The sequence below is a fragment of the Musca domestica genome, unplaced genomic scaffold (genome assembly GCF_030504385.1).
Source record: "Musca domestica strain aabys unplaced genomic scaffold, Musca_domestica.polishedcontigs.V.1.1 4, whole genome shotgun sequence".
Classification (NCBI taxonomy): Eukaryota; Metazoa; Arthropoda; class Insecta; order Diptera; family Muscidae; genus Musca; species Musca domestica.
Genome location: NW_026712328.1, coordinates 24,744,858 through 24,770,421, shown reverse-complemented (window position 1 = coordinate 24,770,421; position 25,564 = coordinate 24,744,858). Strand labels below are relative to the sequence as shown.

Sequence of the window (25,564 nt, the reverse complement as noted above, 5' to 3'; positions counted from 1 at the left end):
AAGTGTTCATTGAAAGACTCAGTTTCCTTCAGAAGTTGTCTTTCTGTTGTCCCTTTCATCAACCATTTTCTCGATTTGTGAATAGGATTTTGATCGGAATTTCTTTATTTATTGATGCATCGTCTACGCTATCTACCTTTTTCAAAAAAAGTTCCCAGTTCTTGACTTTATTGTCCACGTCTTCCCGGCCCAGACTCGCGTCACTGTCCTACCTAAGCTGTTCTTTTAGAAATCTTCCGTATTTTGTCAAATTGGTTTTGGATTAATTGCAGAGGGGAACCCCCCCGTAGTCAATTATTTGTCAGCGTTGATACAGAGATTCCCTTGGGTGGGAGATCAGATCGGTTCTTTCCCATTGGCTGATGACTCTCTCGGATGGAAAGTATTCAAAATATGGCATTTTTGCGAAACAAACCTTGAAATATTCATTGAGGGTATTTTAGGAGTATTACATATGAAGCGAAATTTCCTGGAATTCGTACAAATGTTACATTTTTATTGAGATATCAGTTAAAACCACATTGACAGAAGGAAATAAATTTTAAATTTGGAATAAGTATAGTAAAAGAACTAAAAGGCAATTAATTTGGTATTATTTGGTGTGAACGGTTTGAACCTAAATCTTGAGAAATGAGATTTTGGATTTTTAGATTTTGGAAATGTCCACTTAGTATAAGAACTTCACTAAATTCGGCAAATTAAGTTTCGGGTGAACGGATGGAGCTGGAAATTTGAAATGTTGGAATTCGGGTCACTGGTGATAGATATGTTCAAAATAAAGAGGTATATTTACAAATACGTACTACAAGTGTACAATAATTACTGTACGTTTCTAAAATGTATATAAAATGTAGGAATAGAACTGAATCGACACATGGCATAATATAAAGGCTATTCTCAGCAGTGAACCTATATTTTTGCAAATATAAAAAAATGACAACGGCTTGTATGCAAATCTCTTTTGCGACACTGAAAATTTGAATTAAACACATATTCGTGAGCTTAAGATTTATCAATCCATAACATTTATTAAATGTTCTTCTAAATAAAGTATATGCAAAAGCTATAACTTTGTTTGAAAATAAATTAAACACAATTTAAGTGTAGTTTACATATAAGCTAAAAATAATGTCAAAATGCAAATAAATAAACACACATGAAAACCCAAATTAAAATATATACCCTAATGAAATAAATGTTATAACTTTGATAATATGAATCCCTAAAATAATTTATGTATGATAATGGTTTCAATTGTTCAATTTTGTTCGGCGGTGAATATTATTCGTATACACATGTTTGTATACATATAGGATAAACTAACTAAACTATATACAATGCAGAGAATTGCATTGATTGCATATTAAAAATGGAAATTACTCAACTTATTTTATTGCGTAAATAAAATTTTACTAATTGTATGCAGACCTCAGCATCTTCCGCACTGTCGTGACCGCTTTCTGTAAAAAAAATTAAAATATATATTTAATTTTTTTCTAAATAATAAGTCTACTTTGTTTTACTTACCACTTTCTTGTATAATTCGCTTTAAATGTTCTATACATAGCGTTTTCAAAGCCCTCTTCTTTGGAGGACCCAATTTGTGAGGAAATAGAACTGAGGTATCAACCACAACATTATGTATGAGTTTTAATGCTTTTAAATCACTTTCCAAACTGTGACCAATCAAAATAGTTTGTGAATTAAACATCGACATCAATATTGCTTGAACGTCACGCAAGGTTCTGGTCTCATTAGCCAGCATTTGCTCCGTTATGCCGGAATAGCTAAAAGCAAATTATGTTTAGTGTGATGTAATTCTCAATGTCCGCCCATAATTCCCACAACTTACATTGTATTATAATCGACAATTTTATTGTCCGGTTTAACAAGGGCATCATAAACTGTTCTACAATTGATATCAACCACAGTGACTCGTGTCAGTTCAACACCATGGGTGGTATAACACATTTCACAGTCTAAAGCGTAAATATCTTTTTTCGTGGGTACATAGTTGGGATCATCTTTGTCAATGGTTGTAATGAAACCCGTCAGATTATCAGCATCAATGAAATCGCTAACATGGTAGTTAGCGTAACTACAACCTGGGGTCCCAGCCGGTTGTTGGCAACAACGATGATAGTTGTCGCTAAAACCTAACAAACGAAAATGTCATAAAAATGCAAGAATAATAGATTATTTTTGCTACTTACCTCTTCTGTAACCCGTACTCTTAGGGTGGTAATTACACTCGTCAACACACACTTGGTCATAGATGGCCAAGTTGAAAACTTTACCGCAACGGCTACAATAACGTTCTGTATCATTAGGGCGACGCATTGGTTTTGTACATTGAATGGTGGCTGTTCCTGGTTTGTTGCCGGGCCGAGGATAACCATTGCTCACCAGCTGTTCATCGGTAAGACGCAGTTCGAAGACCATGTCATACGCTTTATCACTGGGTAATTTGTCAAATGGTTCATTGCTGCCACTCAATGTCGAGTCCGTTTTTCTGCGAATAAAAAGAATTAAAATGTTGGAAAATAAATGTTTGTTTTACAGGATCAGAAAACCAAGTATTTTATTTGGCAGAAATATATCCGTAATGTTTCAAGTATTTTTAAGGTTTCTACCTGTCCATTCATATTCCTATATTTAAGGAAATTACTGATTTTTAAACAAATCTATTTTTTATACGGACGGAAGTAGGCAACAAGTATGTTACATCGATAGTAGTGCCGAGTTTTTGTACTTTGGGCCTTATTTATTCAGTCTTTTGATGTTAAAATGCTCTCAACATTATCGTTACAACAGGTAAGTTCATTAATTCTATATAATAAACTTATATTCAAGATATCGGTATCAATTAGACCTTCCTTCCTAGCTCCTAAATCTAAGTAGGTCTGAAACTTATTGGTTTTTTTCGTAACAAAATTACGATACATTTTTTTCCTAGTCCTGTTCATCTTGCCCATTGCGCAAAGTATAATGACATTTCTACTTTTTTCATTTAATGGATCTGACTGCATTTGAACCTATACTTTAATAAACGTATGCTACCGTATTAGGCTTACATTTTCTTTTTAACACTCCAGGAGGTGTTTGTTGCCAATTTTCCAGCTAATACCACTTCATGAGATATTATTTTATTCGATTGGGAAGGCTTATTTCCAGAATCTAAAACAGAAAAGATACAACATTTTAAAATAATTCCTTATCGATGATCTGTAAATACGAACCAGTTGCTTCTTTTCGTAATTTATTAATAGCTAGCATAGCGCTGCTTTTATAAATAACAGGAGTATTACATTTTTTGAACACAGCCAACTCTTCCGTTTGAGCCTGAAAGTGAACCTTAATTATTTCGACTTCATTTAAATATTAGCCCATTCTCTTACTCTTTCCCAAGCATCAGCAACATTGGGATATATGGATATGCAATGTTTCACCATCATCTCATAGTACTGCATACGAATGTTATAGGAAATCTTTGTTGAGTTGGCTTCCAAGACTGGTGGCTTTGCAACCTTTTCAGCTTCTGTGTTGGCAGCTTTTTCCGTTAACTTGTGTGCAATACGCGATCCACCTTTGCTTGTCTGCGATGGTGTGAATGCTGGTCGCTTCTCTGCTCTCAATTCTTCGACTTTCTTTTTAGCCCTTTCAAAAGCTAACATATTTGCCACAGGGGCTATTGTTCGAGCTATAAAATGTTTGAAAAATTAATGGTGGGACATGATTGCGCAGTAAATTAGAAGCCCAATAGCTCGAAAACTTCAAAAATTGTCGATTCTTAAATGTATACAAACACATACCTATTGTTTTTGTAGGCGGTGTAAAATAACTTTTTGGTATGAGAGGAGTTAATGTTTTTTCTTGTGCTTTGCGCAATGCCTCATTGGCTTCCCGAACTTTCTGTTCTGCTTCTCTCAAAGCTGCTGCAGCAGCTGCAGCCTCCTCTTCTTGCTTGCGACGAGTTTCTTCCTGTCGGTTAAATATTGCCTATAAGGAAAAAAATATTTTAGGAACATGTCAACTGTGGTATAATATTTATTTTAGTAGCAATCCTGACTCACCTGCATTGCATTCTTTCGATGATCAGGTTTCAAAGCCACTGCTGGTGTATGACTTTTGTGCTTTTCAGCATTTTCATAGGCAACACGCTTTTTATGTGGTAATTCTGATTGTTCAAGCTCATCATCAATAGCTTTTCGTTTCTTTGCTTCTGCCTGCTTAGCTTCTTCTTTGGCTTTTTCTTCATCTGCTGAACCATTGCCATTATGAAGGGAGGCAAATTCTTGTTCCAGTTGGTCATATATCATTTCACATTCCTTCATGATATCCTCTTCTGTGGTGGCAAATAACTCCGCTGTATCCCCATCGTCCATTTTTTTCAAATCTGTAGATTTCTTCTCCCTTGATTTTGATAGCGAAGAAGAAGAGCTACGTTTATCCGATGATGATGTTGATTTGGAAGAAGAGGATTTATGTTTCGATGAGCTGCTGGATGAGGAATGATGTTTTTTATCTGAAGAGGATGATTTATGCTTCGATTCTTTGTCTTTGTCCTTATCGCGGGATGATGACTTGTGTGATGATGAATTTGACGACGAAGATTTATGACGGGATGACGAAGACGATGACTTGTGTTCTTTTTTCTCATCTCTTTCCTTGTTTCTTTCACGTTCCTTAGAAGTTTCTTCATCTCTTGATCGAGACGAAGCAGATTTATGAGATTTGTGGCGACTATGGGAATGCGATGAAGACGAAGAATCCCTTCTTTTGGATTTTTCCGATTTTTCGGAACTAATAGAGCCTTTCGATTCATTGGTATCGCTTTTTATTTTTGAATCCCCCGATTTGTCAACCTCTTGGAGATCCTCCGACTCCTGGTTTTCAGTGCCTTTATTATCATTTTCCAAATCAACATCATCATTAATAATTCCCGTAAGCTCATCCAATTCATCTGTACAATCATCTAAATTTAAGGGCTCACTTCCTTGACTGTCTTCATCGATGCATTCTACTGGAACAGTTTTCTTGGTTGTGGAAGTGGGAGCTGGGACATAAACTGGAGCACTATCAAGCGAAGAACGTTGATTTTTTGAGGGCGATGCATTTATAGCCGGCTTCTCCGGTTGATATTCCAAATTAGTTCTAGTTTTTTTAACTACCTTCGGTAATGGCAATTCTGCCAAGGTTAGAAGTTTGGGTGTCGCTTTGTACTCAGGTGCCGGCTGACTAATCGGCTGTTTGACTGCTTGTGGCTTCTCATTGTCTTCTAAAGTTAGGAATATTATTAGAAATCAGTTTCTTAAGATTATATGCATTTTGTACTACCTTTCCGCACATGCTTGAAGTGGCAGTAAGGACGATTGCATGAGGTTGACGGCTGTCCCGTTGACCCTGTTCCACTTGATGTCCCAGCATCGAAATAAGGACAGACAAAACTTTTAAATAAACCGGTAGAGGGCAACATCGCCCTTTCTGATTTTGCAATGCAGTTTTAAATGACCTAATATATTTTAATAATTTATTTAAGAAATAAATGAAATTTCCAATCGCACTATGCAATCGCAGCAAAACAGATAAACAGGGTTGACTTAATGTGTAGGTAGGTTATGGTTTTTGGTTTGGTAGTAGATGCAATTGCAAAATCCTTAAAGGTATATTTCAATGATCTTTCTTATTTAAACAAATAACTAAAAAAATATTATTAACTAATTAATGTTTTACACGTTTAAGAATGAAGATTACGTACATATTAAAGACATTGTTTACAATGCAAAGAATTTCATCACTGAGGAAACATCTGCAGTAAGTGATGCCAAGTTTTATTTACCGGCACAAATACAGTGGATTCAGGTTTGTAATCCATTTATTGTAGAAAAAGTAATCACGAATTTACATGAAATATTTTATATTATTTCGACTTACGATATTCTAAAGTTTTAGATATGTTAGTTGTATAAGCTTGTCGGTGATTTTTTACATTTGAATAAAAAATGAAAATGACGAATTTACATGAAATATTTTATATTATTCCGACTTACGATAATCTAAAGTTTAAGATATGTTGGGTGTATAAGCTTGTCGGTGATTTTTTAAATTTAAATAAAATTCAAAAATTTATTTCGCATCCATAGTTGCTCTGTCCTGAAACCTGGAAGAATCTGCTAGTTTTGCATTTTTTTATTCACCTTGCAAGAATCTGTTTAATTTGTTTCGATATTAAGGAGCAAAATCGGTTTTCCTCCATTGCATCATAGCTTTATTCTAAAACACAGCAAAATTTAATATAAGTGGTTCCATGTGTTGCGATGAATTAACTGGTTTATTTACTTGAGTTCTAATGAAGTAATGAAATATCCGATATTTTCTTAAACATTAGAACGCATTCCTTGAATGCTACTTTCAGGAACAGTATTTTTTGGATTTCTTTTTTATAAACAAATGCTCTGTTCCAGTACATCTACAAATCTACTAGCTTTGCAACTTTTTTTTCAATATTATGAAGGAAAAATTTTTAATATAAGTACAAATTGTTACATTCTTGCAGTTCTGATACAGAGCAAAATTAAAGTAAAGAGAATGTCAAATATGTCCGATAAAATGAATTGCAATTGCTCATTTCAAATGAAATCAAAAAATTTTCAAAACATAATTTAGTTTAGAAAACAGTCTGTGAATTTTGGCAAAAAATGCTTCAAATATACAGCAGGTAAAAGTTTCAGCCGATTTTACATTTTAAAAATTCGTTCGGCAATTAATGTTCAAAGATCGTTGAAAGCTGACCGTGGCCCAAATATGTATTTGTTTTTATGACGTGAGTGAATAGTTACAATTTATTGGTATCAGATTTTGATTTGTAGAATGTCGGACTTTCAACCGAACCTTCTGTTCGAAAACAGGTCCATGCATGGTACAATGAAATCAAGGCTCAATCGATTTTTTTTCATTTGCCTGACTCAAGATGTCAAATTAATTTATGCCGACATGGACAAAATTCACATTGAACATGTAGCGAAATAAATCTTTAGAGAAATATAAAACATGATTGTTCATTTTTTTTTTTTTTTTTTTTTGAACTTTGAAACGAAACCCTTGTTGAAGGGCAAAGATGGCGATTTGTAGGAATCAAAACGCCAGGTTATATTCAAAACTTCTGGTTGAGAGTGGTAACAACGATGAGTGTGTGTATCAATTTGCGTAGTTAAAACGATAACACCAAAAGGTGTATGTAAAGACAAATCCAGTGTGTTTATATTGTGATGATCAAAACTGCACTAGAGTTTTGATATGTCCAATAAATGCAGGTGGCTTATCCAAAGCAAGGAATAGAGCGTATCTTGTGATTGGACTCGCGAACATCTGGTTGAGAGTGATAAAATTATGTGTGTGTGTATCAATTTGAGTGGTTAAAACGATAACACCAAAAAGGTGTATATAAAGACAAATCCAGTGTGTTTATATAATGATGATCAAAACTGCACGAGAGTTTTGATATGTCCAATAGATGCAGGTGGCTTATCCAAAGCAAGAAATAGAGCGCTGTGGAGTAGAAAAATTCAGGAAAAATGTGGGAGGGGGAGCGAGATTTCAAGTTAGTATTTGTTTAATAGTATTTTAATGAAAAATATCACAGATTGTATCACAGAAAAAAGAAATCACAGGTTTAGATGAGCTTCCTTGATAAAATCAATGAGTTGGTGTTTTGTGTTTAGAGGAGGGTTGTCAGTTTATGGATGATTGTTCATGAAATGTTCATTTTTCATTAAATTTTCGCGCGTTTGTTTATTTTTTTTTTCAAATTCAATGCATCAAGTTCCTTTTTTATTTAATAAATTTTTTTCAAATTTATACATTTCACAAAATCTCATTGTCAAATTCGTCAAAATCTAAATCCATAAATCCATTGTATACACACAAAATCAGAGATGGAAACTGTTTTTTATGCTTTGAAATTTGACTAGGTAAATTACAGAAAATGCAGAGTTGGGAATGCTAATTTAAAATGAGATTATCTTTATTTCATTGTACCATGGCACAATTACTGAAGGTACAACAAAGCTACCCCCTAAATACAACACACTTTTGGTGCCCTTTTTCTGTCAAAACATGTACACAGTTTGTATATATGTGTGTGTATTGTTTTGAATAAAAATGCAAGTAATTTGAAATTTTTTCAAATTTAAAGACAACAGAAATGTGTATTTTCCACGTTAGCGGGAAACAAAATGGACAATTTTGGTATAAAACAATTTTGCCCTACTATTCATTCAATTTTGTGGAGAAACGTCGAAATTACTTTCAAGTTTCGTGTGTTTTTCCCAAAATAATGATTTTTCGAAAATTTTAATAAGAAGTAAAACCAATTGTTGCATGTTTAAAAAGTCTATCACTGCCTTTACACGGTGACATTTTTTAACCATGCAATTTTTTTTGTTGGTAAAAGGTGTAGAGAGACAAGGATAGAAGAAAAAATGGCACGATAAGCCACCGCACAGGGTTATATGCCATTTTCTTTGCATTTCTCTTTTTGCTTCTTCCGAATTTTTTATGATTTTGACATTTCATATCGTTTCTTTATTGTAATTTTTGATGCGTTTCTTTTATTGTGATGTTATGTTTTTAGTGATTGAATTGTATAGTGAATTATATGAAAATTAATTGGAAGTATTAAAAAGTAAAAAAAGAAAGTTTAAATAAAAGTTAATAATGCAATATTTAACACCTCAATAACTTTTTTCCATCATTTCTTCTTTAGATTCACACATTTAATTTTAAATCACTTCTTTATAAATATCTGTTACAAACAATTAGCTCTATACGAAATACTGAATAAAATAAAATGTCAGAAAAAATGCCAAGCACTATTATCGTAAAATGCCACCGTGTAAAGGCGCGAAGATTTTCGCAGAAATTTTAAAAGAGAATTGATAAAAATGCCAGCTAAAAATTGCACCGTGTAAAGGCAGTGTATTTGACATAATAAGACTCCAGTACAGGGTTGCATATTCCTAGTTTCTTTTAAGCTGAGCAACCTTTCTTATTGAGCCATGGGTACAACGAAAATAAGACATTTTAACAGTGAAGAACGTATAAAATATATATTATTATAAATAAATCCTTTATAATTTTATTTATTTGGCATTTCTTTTGTTTTGTTTCTGTTTTCATTTCACATTATTTTCATAGAACGAGTATTGAGGCCATGGTTCACTTATAGGTACACAACTGTAAAAATAAACAACTACGAATAGTGCTTAAAGGAAAGCAAAAAAAGAGGTATAGTAGCACATACACTGCCTTTACACGGTGCAATTTTTAGCTGGCATTTTTATCAATTCTCTTTTAAAATTTCTGCGTAAATCTTCGCGCCTTTACACGGTGGCATTTTACGATAATAGTGCTTGGCATTTTTTCTGACATTTTATTTTAATCAGTATTTCGTATAGAGCTAATTGTTTGTAACAGATATTTATAAAGAAGTGATTTAAAATTAAATGTGTGAATCTAAAGAAGAAATGATGGAAAAAGTTATTGAGGTGTTAAATATAGCATTATTAACTTTTATTTTAACTTTCTTTTTTTACTTTTTAATACTTCCAATTAATTTTCATATAATTCACTATACAATTCAATCACTAAAAACATCACATCACAATAAAAGAAACGCATCAAAAATTACAATAAAGAAACGATATGAAATGTCAAAATCATAAAAAATTCAGAAGAAGCAAAAAGAGAATTGCAAAGAAAATGGCATGTAACCCTGTGCGGTGGGTTATCGTGCCATTTTTTCTTCTATCCTTGTCTCTCTACACCTTTTACCAACAAAAAAAAATGGCATGGTTAAAAAATGTCACCGTGTAAAGGCAGTGATAGTAAACAAAAACCAGCTGATATACCGACAGACTCACAACAAACAAATGAATATACAAATCGCATAAATGAATAAGTAACAAACAATTGTACAATTAGACAATTAGTGCAGTTTTGTTTATTATACATAATATACATAGTGTTTTGATTGAGAACATAAAATAAAAATATTTATTTATATATTTCGCCGTATTCTCGGTGGAGGAGGCGTACTCGTAAATTATAAAACGGTCTCCTTTGAATTAGTTTATATTTACATCATCATCACAATGGCGGCACTGCCGAAATCAAGTTCAAAGTCCAAACCCATGTTCATGTGTAGTCGTCTGCGCGTGGAATGAATTAACAACGCTCACAACCTAGATATTGGGTCAAATTTCTGATCACCAATTGAGTCTTAAATTAGAATAAACATTAAAACATTATCGCTTTCTCACATTTCTTTTGTTTGTCCCCCCTTGGAGTTTGACCGATATTTGCAGTGACGTTGTTTGACCACTAGACATAATAAATACTTGTTTTTGTTTTTCATGTCTACCTGCGTTGAACACTTGCGTTTATTTTGATTCATTCATTTATCAGCCAGACTGTCGTACCTCCAGTGTATGTATAGACTTTAGACCTTTTGTTTTGTGTTCAGTCCTGTCTGTATATTTGACAAGAGTGGTAGTCTAGTTGGACGAAAGACATTTTGAACCTACCCAAAAGTAATTTTCATAAGCAAGTATTACAGTTCTTAAAATAATAGTAAATTTACTGGAGAGTGTTTTTAATTACTTGTAATATCAAGTTTAGTGAACTATTTATAAAAATTACAATGGTATTGGAATTTTTAAACTGAGATTTTAAAAAGAGTTATTATTCACAGACTATCGCTTTCGCAACATTAAAAAAAGCAGGTTCCAAAGTCCAAAATCTTTAAAAACTTATTTGTAAATTAAATGAATTAGACAACAATTAGTGCAAATGCGTCTAATGTGGATATAATATAAAAAACCCGAAAAAGTTCCTAATTTTATGCATTAAAAAGACATGGTGTAACTGTGTTACTTTGCTAAACAAACACATGAAATACCATTTCGTATAAGGTTACAATTCACTACCAAGTGCCTGGTTGTCTTGAAACAAATCATCGGATATAAACCGACATATTTTTGTGCGCAACGTGTGTTACTCGATATCAAAGAGACATAGAATACCTTCCTCTCCCGTAATCATTGAAGATGTTTCTCCTAGCATTACTAGGTCGACGTACCAAGACCTGTAATTACTACTGAATATTTTTGCCAGATAGATTTTGTAGATGCTGTTAAATCATAAGTACATGTAATGTGGGTTGTCATGTTATTATAAATTATTGTTATTATCATAGTATTACCCATGGCTCAATAAGAAAGGTTGCTCAACTTCCAAGAAACAAGGAAAATGCAACTCCATAACGGAGTCTTATAGTGTCAAATATATTTTTAAACATTCAACAATTGGTTTTGTTTATTTTACTCTTTTTTCACAAAATTTCTATATTTGGGTAAACCGAGAAAATATGAATGAAATATTGAGCTTTCTCCACAAAATTGAATCTAAGATATAGGGACAATTTGGTTTCATTCCAAAATAATACATTTTGTTGTCCGACAACGTGGAAAATATGCATTTTTGTTGCATATAAATTATCAATCATCAATCAAATTATTTTCTTTTTAATTCAAAACAATAACCACACATATACAAATTGTGTATATGTTTTGACAGAATAGGGGCACCAAAACGTATGTTATTCGATATCTAATAGACATGAAATACCTTTCTCACTCATAAACGTTGAAAACATTGTTCCTAGCGTCACTAGGTCGATGTGCAAATATCTGTAAATGTTGAATATCTTTGTCAGGCAGATTGTTTTGATGCAAAATTTTTACTGCAAACTTGCTATTCAATCATACAGGGTAAGATAAAAAAATCAAAAGCCATAATTTTAAATGTTTTTAAAATTTTATTAAATGAAAGCAAAAATTGTCGGAAATGGAATTAAATTTTATAATAAGTTTAGATTTGTTCGAATTGGTCACCTTTGGCACGAATTATGGCCTTCAAATGGCCAATGAAACCGTCACACGCTGCCCGAATGATGGTGAGGTATTTTAGCCCATTACCGGCGAAGCGATTGCTTGAGATGATCGACACTTTGGTATTTTTTAGTGCCAACCTTGCTTTCCAAAATACTCCAGACACAATAGTCCAACAGATTGGTCCGGAGATTTTGGTGGCCATTGTGCGCTGGAAATGAAGCGAGGAACCTTATTTTGTAACCATTCTTTGGTTGCGCGAGCTGAGTACTTTTGGAATGTCAAGGTCTGCGGCCAAAATGTTTGCGTGCCCAAATCTTTCATACACCCTCCAAAATATTTTCGTGATAATATTTGCCATTTATTTTAATGCCACGGTCGATTAATACGAGCGGAGAGCAACCATCGGCTGTTATGGCGGCCCAAACCGGCCGGCGCCATGGTGAACTTATCGTGACAATTTTTTGTTACATTACTTACTCATCACCACTACCCCCTGCTTAAAATCGGCATTATTCAACTCAAGCGCCGGCCATGGTAATGGTGTGGGCCGCCATAACAGCCGATGGTCGCTCTCCTATCGTATTAATCGATCGTGGCACCAGAATAAATGCCGAATATTATCGCGAAAATATTCTGGAGGGTGTATTAAAGTCTTGGGCACGCAAACATTTAGGCCGCAGATAATCTGTCCAGTATCAGTATCAGTCCCCATTTTTGAGCCGTCGTATATTTGGACAAACAACATAGACAGGGAGAGCGCGTGTGTCTTATCAGAAGATTTTAACACACCCTTTTGGTATGGCCCCCTGTCTAGATTCATGTAGTTTCGGGGTGTATATTCGATTAGTAATAAGAATATTTTTTTCTGTTGCAAAAAAACACACTTTTGTTGTAAAAAAATATCAGTTTTTTCTTAACGAACCCCACTTTTGATAATATAAAGCATTGTAGAGCCCCTAGATTTGCTACGCCTAAATCTTTTTATAATAAGATTAAATTGCAAGTATAACAAATTGGACTTTGAATATGCTTGTCATCGTAGGTATTTATATTACTATTGGACTTTAATTAGTCCAATCGAAGGTATACGAATGTAATTGAATATATTCGATCATGTTGTTCAATAAAAAGAAAACGCTTAACGGAGCTTGAATATTTATATATATGTAAATAACTCAAGTGAATAAGACAATGTATGATTAAATTGAAATTATGCGTATATTGTGTTTACAAATTACATTATACACAATTATACGAAAGGCAACGAACTGCATGAATAAATAACATAGAGATAAGCAACAGTGTAAATTGAACCACACAAATTAAAATATTTTTTTTATTTTAAATACTTTAATTAAACAAAACTTAATATAATGTTGTTTTGTTGGGATAGGTTAGACTTAGAAGTTATATTGAACGTGAAATTCCTTGAAACAATATTTGTAATATAATTTTAAAATTACCTTACACTTGTATTATTACAGTTCCAATATACAAATAAATACAATTCACAATGGATCGAGCATCAATTTATTTCATGGATGAAACTCAACGCAACACCTATGACTTCGATGAAGACTTACCACCGCTGCCACTGCCTGAATTGCATGAGACAATGGAAAGATACTATGAGAGTCTGAAACCATTTGGTACATATGAAGAACTAGCAAGTGCAAGAAAAGCCATTAAAGAATTCCAAAATGGTATTGGTGCCAAATTGCACACCAAACTAAAGGAAAGAGCTTCAAAAATGAAAAATTGGTTAGATCAATGGTGGGATGATTATGCCTACCACATGTTGAGGCTACCTTTAAATCCCTACATTGTAATGTCTATGCCTGTCAAGTTAGAAGTTTTGGGTATACCAGAAACTCCACAATATGCGTTGAAGAACATGGCACGTATAGCTTACCACACAATAGAGTTTTGGGATCTGCTGCACAAAGCCACAATAAAGCCATTATCATCGAATGGTGGTAAAATAAAATATTCATCTGCTCTGTATAAGAGATTTTTTTCTACCACAAGAGTTCCGGGTGAAGAAATTGATCATATTGAAAAACATTTTAAGACTGGTATGTTCACTAGGCACAATATCCTATAGCCGATATTTTCAAATATACTGTTTTTTTTTTCTAGTTACCGAGGGTAAAACTCCATCGCACGCATTAATTTCGGGCAAAGGACGTTTATTTATGTTCGATTGTTTACATAAAGATGGTACCCTAATTACACCCCAAGAAATTTTAGTGCTACTACAAAGAGTACGCAGTATTATTGACTACGAACCCATGGGTGATTGTGTGCCAGTACTAACACATGATGATCGTACATCTTGGGCCAAGGTAAGCTAACTATTAAGAATATATACCTTTAGAGGCAAATTACGATCGAGCTTTTTATATAGATAATATATATGGATGTTAATATAGATTTTGTAGTATTTTGTGACATATTTTTATTTTTTTTTTTCATATTTTAATCGCATGCGATTTTTCCAATTTGACTTAAAATATTGAAGTGTATATTTTGTAATATTTTTTCACCTTACAACAGAGGTTGAGGTTATTATATACAGATTGCAATTATCGTCCGATCCTCAGGAACATTTTCACAAGGGTAGGGTTAGTCTCAGAAGGGCTGGCCCTATTGTTTTCAAAGATGTCCGCAATATATATTTAGGGGTTGAAATGGACCAACAACTAAAAATGTTCTTGATTTTGCAGCCGTTATAAAGATCACAAATAGAAGATTCTAGCATTTTTGATGGCTATTTTATTATATTTAGCTGTAAAATCGACCACAACAAATAACAGCACGACTGAGTGCGTCAATATTGGGCCCTGGTCAAAATGCTAAGGGGAATATCTGAACAGTGCTCCGTGATTTGATGGATTTGGGCATAAGGGGGCTTCTAACATATTGTAGTGTTGTGGGGTATCACATGGTCGGCCCCGCGCGACTATAGCCTTTGCTTACTTGTTTTTTAATGAATGAATGTTGAATATCGGAATAAATTGACTGTTATTGGACATCGGTTTGAACCGGAAGACATTCAATAGCTTTTTTCGATCCAAGTACCACATAGACTGTTCAAAAGACCTTTACTAACATTAATTTAGATATAGACTTATTTAATTTTTGTCAAATTATTCAGAAAAGATTAATGCATTTAAAAATCTTTCTAAAAAATTCAAACAAACTCATAATTTGTATTTATTATAGAATCGGACATATCTAAAAGAACTATGCCCCGAAAATAAAGAAACATTGAAATGGATTGAAAGTTCCAATGTTGTCGTTGTATTGGATGAAAATGAACCAAAAGATTATGCCGAAATTTCACAAGTTGCTGTCAATGGTGATTACCACTCGAAGTGGGGAGATCGAAGCAGTACCTTAATTGGTTATAAAAATGGAAAATTTGCCTGTGTTGGAGAGGTAATAAGGGAATCTTTACACACCTAAATGAACGTATTTACATCTAATTTTTCTGCAGCATTCCTGTTACGATGGTACAGTTAGTGTTAGCTATGTGTTATTCGTTCAATTAAGCTTATTTGAATTACCTGAACCCGATTGGTCTGAAGCAGAAAAAAACGCCTGTTGTATCAATAACAGAGTTAAAGTTTAATTTGGATGAAACTGTGAAATCGGAAATTGAACGTGTTAAAAAAGACTGTGATGATAGAGTGAGTTACATTTATTACAATTTCAGATATTGTCCATGGTTGTTCATTTGTGGTAATATACTATCAATGAATAATAAAATGATGTAGATGGGATTACCTTATTTGAATGCAATAGCTATTGGACAATATTTCACTGCTAAAAAATAATGAATTGTTTCATATTGTTTACGAATTAAAATTTATTTTAGCGAACTGATGTTTTAATTACCCATGAAGTTTTCTACGACTACGGCAAGGATTACATAAAAACTTGTAAATTACATCCAGATTCCTTTGTACAAGTAATAATGCAATTGGCTTACTACGAAATGAACAATGAGTAAGAAATATATGGACTGTTACTGTAAATTGCAAATACCAAAACATTATTTCTTGCAGAATTGCCTCCGTGTATGAGACAGCTTTAATGCGTCACTATTACAATGGACGTACGGAAACTTTACGCTCCTGTACAAGTGACGTTTATAAATTCCTGCAGATAGCCAGCGATAACAAGTCCACAAAATCGGAAATAGTCAATGCATTCCGTAAAGCTGTCAATCACCATAATCACATGATGAATGAGGCACGCAAAGGTCATGGTGTTGATCGTCATCTATTTGGTCTATGGTGTATAGCATACGAGAATAAAATGGATATACCCGATTTCTATTCTGAACCCTTGTACACAAAATCCGGTGGTGGTGGAAATTTTGTTCTATCCACCAGTACTTTAGGTTATTCAGTAAATGTTGGTTTCGTTGCCCCTATGGTATTAGATGGTTATGGTGTGTTTTATACCATTACATCTCAATGGTAAGTGGATATAGAGAAAATGCTATGAAAGTTGAATAATTAAATTATTATCGTATTGCATTTTTTAGCATTTTTATTCAAACCAGCGCATTCCGTGATAGCATGAAAACCAGTGCCCATCGTTTTAATCAACACTTTATAAATACATTCCGCAAAATGAAATCACTTTTGGATGAGTGTAGCGATTCTAAGCTTTAAATGTGTACTGTTTATTAGTTTTAAGCACATAAATGATTGAAACCGTGCAATAATTCTTTGTTTATCAGTGTACAGTGTACAAAGTGTTACTTAGTTTACCTATCTTTAAGCCAATAAACGCATTTAAAATACTCAATTCTTTTGTTTGGAATCACACATTACCACTTAAGCAGTTTTGTTTATTTTATTTTAATAATTATTTTTAATATAATTTATTATATAATAATTTATTATATTTTATAATAATTTATTATATTATACAATTTATTTTTAATTTGAATAGAATTTCGGAAAGTTTTAACAAGGATCGAATGGGATGAACCTTGTCACTTGTAGGCTATAGACATCTGGCCACAATACAATGTCATCAGACAGATTTCAAGGGCAAGTGGCTAAATGAATATCCTTCTATTTTAACTCACCCATCATAAGTACCGGTAACATTTATCAGAGATGCATTTATAATAACCTGCCTTTTGTAAACGTCCCATACGAAGAAATTCAAAGGAGTAAAATGACACTGAAACATACAAAAACATTATTTAAATAAAAAAAACAAAAACAAACGAAAAAATGATAGCAATTCGCTTCTTTAATGGTAGAGTATTTTTATATGATTACAATAATTTATTTATTTTACTTAACGGCACAAGGAAAGATGAAAAACAAATGTAAAATTGAATTGGATTTAAGATTTAAGCCCTCTATATTAAGATGGTTTTCGTTTACTAACACTGCGGTGAAACCCTGGATATGTAGGTTAGGCTAAATGACTGGCAGTTTTTTTAAGGCAACTGCTTCCTCATAAACACAAAAAAGAAAAAAACTTTTATTATCTACGAAGATAGATTATCGTGTTGTCTTTTTCCACTTTAGTCTTCAGGCTAACTGAAGAATGGCTGCTGGTTTGGTGTCGAGGAATGAAGACAGTTCGTTCATAATTTAACCCCACAAAATGCAATATTTCTCACCAAAGAGAGTTGGACAGTAACAGAGTAAATGTTCGACCGTTTCAGTTTCTTCCTCATTTTGACAGAGTCTTCCAGAGAGAAGTCTTGGCCAATATTTTACAGTAACCTGTGATGATTAGCAGCATGAGTTTTTGGTCGGAAATTGCCGTAGAGATTACCGACCTTTCTGGAGCATGCGTGTCCGTAATTTTTTTTTTTTTTTTCGAAAAATCTTCGAGAGTAATATTTATATATCACTCCGAGGAAGTGGAACAATGTTGGTTTCACCGAGTTGTCGACTTCAGGAGTCGATCTAGCGATGTCCGTTCGTCCGTCTGTCTGGCTGGCTGGTGCGCACTATAACTCTCGAAGGGAGTATCCGATTTGATCCAAACTTGGTACATCGTAATATTATTGTCAAACTTAGATCGGGTTCGGAGATGGGCAATATCGGACCATTCCTTCTGGTACCTCCCCCACAAAATGTCCATATGTTCAAAGATAATAATTTACTGCACAGAAAGAGAAAGGATAACCCGATTTTGCTCCAACTTTGCATATCCTAATATTTGCGTCAGGTGCGAAGATATTGGTCCACTCCATCAAGTACCTCCCCCACAAAGGGTCAAAATTTGAAATAGTTATAACTCTTATAAAATTTGATGTAAGAGTCCGATTGTCTTAAAATTTCACACATCCCAATATTTTTATAAACCCAAGATCTGGTGTCAAAATGGAATATATCGGTCCACTCCTTCTGGTACCTCCCCCATAAAAGGTCGAAATTTTGAATACAAAATGAACAATATTGGCTCATTACTTCAGAACCTACTGCATAGAAAGTCAACAATTTGAATAATCAACACAAGTCAAAATATTTTTAAATAATCGAACATTGGCTGAGGGAATACATCTGTCGGGTAAACCGAGAGATACTTTTAACTTGTTCCAATGAATTCCTATACCCAAAAACTGTCAGATTCTATGGTTAATGAATTTAGAGCTCTCAGGCTACTTAACTATCGACGTATATAGTCACCGGACCGTTAAGTTCACTGTTCTGCCTGGAATAGGCAGTTGCTAATGTTCAGGCTTTCGCAAAAAGCTCTTGCACCCGATCCATTTTTCATCTTTGAACCATCTAATTTGTATCTATTATCCTAGTATATGACGCAATGCTTGATAGCAGAAGATAATGAGTTAATGGTTTTTACTTAATTAAGGAGAAAAAATTATTCAAACAACGATCCTACTGGCATTAGTCATTTTCTTGATTGCCAGCATAAGAGAAATAATTCAACTTTCTCACTTGAACGAACCTTCTTATCCTACAACATATTTCCCACTCTCTTAAGCCATAAATGCCTTTCTTTGCGCATTTATATGAGAAAATCACAAGAGACGGGTGGTCATTTTCGTAGTAAAATGAAGGGTTTGGGCAGACCGAAACTTAACATCACTGTAGCAAGAAAAACCACGACTTTCTGCAATAATTAAGCTTGAGGCATAATGTTGCTATATTATATCGAGTAATTAACAACAAATCACTTAAATCGCCCCATAAAAAATTTAATGAAATAAACACGTCGTTTGCCGTTTTAATTAAAATCGTTCATTTTATTTTTTTTTACTTTAATTCAAAACACTTATGTTCGGTTTTAATTCAAAATCTTGTGTACGAGATATTTTGTTTGTTATTTCATTAATTATACATATATAAAGATGAGCGATACATTATTTTTTCTCGTATTCACTTCACAGAAAAATGCTAAAAGCTAATTCACAATAAATGGTTTAATTAGTATGTAGTTTCTCTAAATACAGAGGCGTTAGCACAGCTTGAATAAAAAAAATAAAATACATAAATCAACTAGGTATTTTTTTAAATATACATACGTATATAGTTTAATAAACAATACATATGTTTCGTTTCGATGTAAAAAAATATATAAAAAAGGTAAAGAAAGAAGTTGTAGTCTTAAAATAACAAAGAAATCCAAATATTCAAATTACAAATATTTTAGAAATTTTAAGAAAATTTTTTGATTTAAATAAAGAAAAATATAAAAAACAGCAGCCTTTCAGACACATTCATGTAGATTGTTTTGTAATTGTGTGATAAATTGATTTCATATAAAATTATGTAGGGCACGTTTCTAATTCCTAGAAAATCTAAAAGGTAATAAATGCTACTAACTTCGTGTTAAATGTTTTGGTCATCAGAAAAGGAAAATTCATTATAAAAACGTTTGAAACAATAAACAATTAGGTGAATTGCTACATCGATTATGTTCTTTGTTAATTTTTTCTTGGTTGAATGCAAAGGACAAGAATTGATATAGCTAGGCCGAAAGAATTAAGAAATGTGATAATATTATATTTGTATCAATTTATCAAAAAAGTTACCAAGCGATAGAAAAATAAATATTGTAACGCTGTGAAATTTAAAATAAATACTTTTAACAGACTTATTTTTTACTAAAATCTGCTACAATTAATAATGGCATTTCAATATGCACACTCAATTTCTTTTTCAAACTAAGTTCAAACCAAAATGTAAGTAAAATTAGATCAATTAGTTTGAATGTAGAGCTAATATTCTGCAATACATTGGGTACAATTTGAAACTTCACAAGGGTTTAAGAGAACAGAAAATTAATTGGTTGGTAAGTATCTAAATTGCTCGAATCAACGAGAGAATATATAAAAAAAAATGAAATACAATTTCAATTCCAGAAATTTATGTATATTTAATTTAAGGTATATCTTGAAGTGCCATTATTACTTGTTAGCCCTTCCGTTTTGCAAAAAATTAATATTTTTTAATAAATTATATAAATTAAATATGTGATTAGTAAAGTCGTTAATATTCTGTTAAATATTTACTTCGTTTCATGCAATTGTTGTTATTTTCCCCAGGTTTAGTAATTATTTTCATTTTTTTGTGGTTTTCCTCTAAAAATATTTACGTTTGTTATTTAATAAATTTACGTTGTTGTTGTTGTTATTAATGTGATGATGCTGTTGATTTTGAGTAGGTTGTTGATGTATTGATTGCTGTTGTTGCGATTGAAGGTGTTGTTGTTGCTGATGATGGTGGTGTTGCTGATTATTATACTGGGTATTATAATAATAACGTTTCTTTTGTTCTCATTCTTGTGTTGATATTGGATTATTGTTACTAACTTCTGTAGATGTCGTCGCCGATTCATTTGTGAGCTTTTCACTAGTTTGAGGTGCCGCATTGTTATCTTGCTGTGTGGAAGCACCAACAGGATTTGTGGAATTTGAATTTTCTGCTAATGATGTTTCATTTACCACTGATTTGGTATTAGAAGCGGAGGCGGCTGCAGCGTTTGCAGGGGGTTGGAACGCTGGTCTTTGAACAAACATATTATCAATGATATGATCAATATTTTCAGCACTACCAATTGGGGCAGAGGCTGTGACATTTGACGAACTTGACTTGGTCTCATCTTTTGTCTCGGAGACTTTTTGTTGAGCGGCCGGTGTTTGTGATTTATTCTTGTCGGAAGGTGGCAGTATGGGTATAGCATTAGTGGGTCTTCTTTGGGGCAACGAAACAGGTCGATTACTGGTTTGTGTCGGTGGTGGTACAAAGTATGTGGTACCGCCCACCGTATTATAGTTTTGATAATTTGCAGCAGCCGTTGCTGCAGGATTTGGTTGTGGCACTACACCAACACCTGCTGCTGCACCAAAAGCTGATGTTGGTACAGTCTGTTGAGGTGTGGGTCCAGCATTAGCATAAGCCGCCAAAGTAGCCGGGTTTGGTTGCTGAGCCATATAATTGGGTGCTGCCTGTTGAGCAGCGTATGTGGCAGCTGCTTGAGTAGCTTGGGCGGCAGATGCTGGGGTATAGGCATCTGGTGCTACATAGTATGCTGTTTGTGGTGTCGCTGTTCCGGTATATGGGCCCGGAGGTTGCGCCTGAGGACCTACATTGGCATATGCAGCCTGTTTGGGTACATTTGCCTGTTGGGATACTTGTAATGCTTGCATTTGAGCTTGCATATTCTCCTGGTGATACATTTGCATGAGATTCGCTTGAAGCATTGCCTGTTCCGCGGGCATCAACATAGCTGGTGGCGTGGCTGCTTGTTGTTGTTGCATGTGCAACTGTTGCAATTGTTGATGTTCACCGATATGTTGGGCTTCATGCTGGGAGCGGCGAAGACTTGAATAACGTTTTGGTGGACCTCTTTGTTCCTGGGCTTGGTTTAAGTTTTGTGGGGCAGCCATCATCATACTGGCTGTTTGTTGATGTTGCAACAACTGTTGTTGCTGTTGTTGTTGCTGCTGATTCTGTGATGCTAAAGCATGCATTTGCACACTACCCACGTGGCTCGGATCATTACGATTTTGAACTTGTTGTAAACGCTGTGACAAGTTCGTTGACGGCAATGTTGGCTGTGGTTTTGGTTGCAACTGCTGTGCATTTTGTTGTCGAACCACATTATGATTAGCTGAAGATTGCTGTTGTTGGTGCAGCTGTTGTTGCTGATTAGGCACCACAGCATTATGAGAAGATCCTTGATTAGACTGATGGCCTTGGTCGTAATTTTTCTTCTTGTTATAATTGTCATTATGCTGCTGCTGTTGTTGTTGAGGCGATGATACCTGATTTTGTTGTGATTTTCCCAATCCAGAACCAGTGGAGGGGCTTTTGTTGATATGCTGGGACTGTTGATTTGCATTTGGTTGCCGATGAGCTTCCAAACGACTACTCAGGCTGCTTCCCTGGCCTTGGTTTGCAGGACCTGCTGAATTCTGACTGGATTGACGATTTTTCTGTTTAAACTCCATAGCAGCTTGACGGCCCACAGATGCCTGATTTTGGCGGTTAAAATTTGACTTTGATTTGGAACTTTTGTGTCCACTTCCTTCGCCACCCCTTTCTCTACGATCGTTATAATCATCTTGATGATTATTTCTTGAATGACTCTGTCTTTCGGATCTATCAGACTTTCCCTCTCTCTGACGTCTTTCCATTCGGTTTTCTTTTTCTTCTCGTGTCCTTCCAGAGGAACGTCGAGATTTACCAGAATTTTCATTTAATGCTGGAAAATCAGACGGCTTTGGAGGTTTTCGCTCCTTGTTATTCGTCTTTAGGTAGGCACTTTCGTCTTCCCAATTGCGATTGTATTTACTGGGTCCCCGACCATATCGACGTCTTCTTCGCGCTTTTGGTGGAGCATCCTCAGTGCGTATGTCATAACCATAGGCAGATACCAGCTCTGTCCTGGATTTAGGTGCCTGCTCAGATGGATCGAAACGATCGTGCGACCAACGGTCCACGGCAGAAGCAGGCTGCCATTTCTTCATAGTTTTTGAAGCTGAGGAGATAGTTGGTGCCGTCTTCGAACCTCCGGTACTGCCACCGGCACCATTAGTTGTTGACTGGCCATCAGCATCTTCCGAACCCTCCACTTCAATACATTCGCCGTCCTCAGCAGTGCGATCGTCATGCTCATAAAATGTACCCCGTTTGGGAATGTACTGTGGATTGCTTCTATCCTCATCAACTTTTTTCTGAGCTTCAGCATCGACTTTATCCTGTGAAGTCATATCACCTTCGACGCCTTCGTCGTCTTCCTCATCATCGTCATCAGTCTCTGAATCGTCGTCTTCATCATCATCATCTGACAAACTATCATCTAAGTCATCTTCATCATCATCATAATCATCTCCCCCCTCTAGATCACTGGCCGTATCATATTCCGAATCGTGGGGATGTGAGTTGCTCGATTTTTCTTGTGTTGGGGAAGTCCCTAAATCGTGGGATGCAGCATTACCGTCTGATTGCACACCACCCTCCTGCTTACCGTTTGACCCAACTGAACCGGCCGCATCAGCCGCGCTGGAATTCGTGACCGTCATAGGCGCTGCAGTTGCTGGCGCAGCTGCTTGCGAGACATTTTCAACATCGGCCATTACTTTGCTATCGCTTCGATTTTTCAACTATTCTCTCTAGTGTGTCACACGGCTTCTTCTTTCTAGACTAAAATTTTATTTATAATTCTGCCTTAGAAGTTTTACATAATCACATAGTATTTCTTTCAAATATTTACCTCAAAAATGCTATCAAATGTGTTAAAATTACAATTGTTAGAAATTTTAAATATTTTAATGATCTGTTTTTTGCTTATTTGGTGAAAATTTTTAGGTGTTTTCACAACGCAATCAAATCACCAAAAAATAGAAAGTAATAATGTTGATAAAGTATTGGTTACCTCGATTACCGGTTAATCATTGTCATCTCTTCTGTATGAAATCCATGGCTGGGTAAACTGATATATTGCTGATTTTTTATGGGATTGTGTCAATGATAACAAACACCACACCTTAAAGTATGCTACAAAATGTAAAGGCAAATACAATGTGGTGAATATAAAGCTGCATGTATTGCAAAACATATTGCCGTTGAAAATACAATTAAGCAATTAGTTGAATTTTATGGAACAAATAGGTATGTGCATGGTAGAATTAAGAAGGTAAAACCATGCAATCACATGTTTACACTTTTTTTTTTCAAAATTATTCATTTGACAACCTCTCATTGTCAAAAAATTTATTCATGAATACATTGTATATACACAAATCAGAGATGGGAAGCTGTTTTCTATCCAATTAAATATGACAAGATAAGTTACAGAAAATACAGAGCTGGGAATGGTGATTTAAAATGAGGTTACCTTTATTTCATTTTACCATGGGTATGTGTTAAAAAGCTAAATAAAACATTTGATTGTAAATTGAAAACGGCCTAATCGTGCTGAAGGCTAAAAGCATGTTTATATACGCGATATTAGGTCCTCTGTAGTTGTCATGGTAGAAGAATACGGGTAGTCACATCAACACAGCTGCTGGGACAATGAACTGTCAACCCAATTTTGAAATTAAAATGTTTTAAATGAAAAATTATTGAAATTTGTAAAAAATTTTTGAAAAATGAATCACTTAACAACCTCTGATAGGTGTCGTATTAAGAAACAAACCTACTTATTTATGGAAAAAAAAGTTCCCAAGCGTTGATGCATCTACCTGTATTTTCTACCATGGCAGTTGCGAAATCCACTTGTCTACTTGTTTGCGCAGATATTTTTAAACATTTTTGACTCATCAATGTCACTAGTGTTGATGCATCTACTTACCACGAATACAACTTCAAAAAACTAGGAAAAATTCTCTTAGTCTTATAGTGTCCACGATGGGATTTGTTTTTAACTTTTTTCAACAAAAATCTTATGTAGGGGAAAACCCACAAATATGAAAGAAAAGTTTTATTCTAAAATTGTATCATGTTGCCTTTTAATGTCGAAAATATGCATGTGTGTTTAAACTTATTTTTTTCAACAAAACAATACACACTGCGTATATGTTTGGACAGAGTAGGGGCACCAAAATAAAAAATTGTATTGAGGAGGTCACTTTGTGCTGTCCAAGGCCTAATTTAGGTCGGTTGACTAATAACAATATATAAGAGAAAATATGATTTCACCGTTTATCTTCGAAAAAAAAAACCGGATCAGCAGATGTAGCCTATATCGTTTCAGGGGTTTGAGTGAGAATATTCAAGTCACTCAATACTAAAATCATGGTAAAATTAAGAAGGTAAAGTCATTTCGAAAAAGCATATCAATCTCTGCATTTTCTGTAACTTTCCTTGTCAAATTTCACCGAATAAAAATAGGTTCCCATCTCTGATTTATGTGTATACAATTGTTTTATAAATACAAATTTTGACAATAAGATATTGTCATATGAATAATTTTGAAAAAATTGTCAACATATGAATACATGACTTCTTAATTCTACCATGACTAAAATCATAGATGGCTAAACTTCAACAAAACTAGAAAAATGCAACTCTGTGCTGGAGTCTTATGGTTCAAATAGATAATAACCTCCGAATGACATCGTGTAAGAAAACAAATAAAAATCTTCTTATATTTGA

The 25,564-nt window shown here is 34.2% G+C and overlaps 3 protein-coding genes across 4 annotated transcripts; 1 reads left to right on the top strand and 2 right to left on the bottom strand.

Annotated features, from left to right (window-relative positions):
• Positions 1-997: 997 nt before the first annotated feature.
• On the bottom strand, positions 998-5,686 carry LOC101888552 (RNA exonuclease 1 homolog). Its single transcript, XM_005190366.4, has 10 exons — positions 5,338-5,686; positions 4,074-5,278; positions 3,813-3,999; positions 3,399-3,700; positions 3,240-3,342; positions 3,075-3,177; positions 2,214-2,512; positions 1,853-2,156; positions 1,528-1,787; positions 998-1,460 (listed from the first exon to the last, which is right to left on the bottom strand). The coding sequence occupies exons 1-10, from the start codon at positions 5,474-5,476 to the stop codon at positions 1,381-1,383; spliced, it is 2,982 nt and encodes a 993-aa protein (XP_005190423.2). The 5' UTR covers positions 5,477-5,686; the 3' UTR covers positions 998-1,380.
• Positions 5,687-10,081: 4,395 nt separating this feature from the next.
• Positions 10,082-16,772, top strand: LOC101888731 (peroxisomal carnitine O-octanoyltransferase). Its single transcript, XM_020039221.2, is given in 9 exon segments — positions 10,082-10,097; positions 13,436-14,026; positions 14,091-14,296; positions 15,177-15,392; positions 15,451-15,552; positions 15,554-15,643; positions 15,832-15,962; positions 16,022-16,438; positions 16,507-16,772. Coding segments are annotated over 8 exon segments (1,854 nt in total). The 5' UTR covers positions 10,082-10,097; positions 13,436-13,464; the 3' UTR covers positions 16,637-16,772.
• Positions 16,773-19,175: 2,403 nt separating this feature from the next.
• Positions 19,176-23,826, bottom strand: LOC101889268 (protein CASC3). 2 transcript variants are annotated; one of them, XM_005190371.4, is made up of 2 exons: positions 23,679-23,826; positions 19,176-23,608 (listed from the first exon to the last, which is right to left on the bottom strand). In XM_005190371.4, exon 2 carries the CDS (start codon positions 23,539-23,541, stop codon positions 20,737-20,739), a length of 2,805 nt encoding a protein of 934 aa, XP_005190428.2. In that variant the 5' UTR covers positions 23,542-23,608; positions 23,679-23,826; the 3' UTR covers positions 19,176-20,736. The 2 variants fall into 2 exon arrangements, with proteins under 2 accessions (XP_005190428.2, XP_011295330.2); XM_011297028.3 differs by having other exon boundaries at positions 19,176-23,628; positions 23,679-23,812.
• Positions 23,827-25,564: the final 1,738 nt, after the last annotated feature.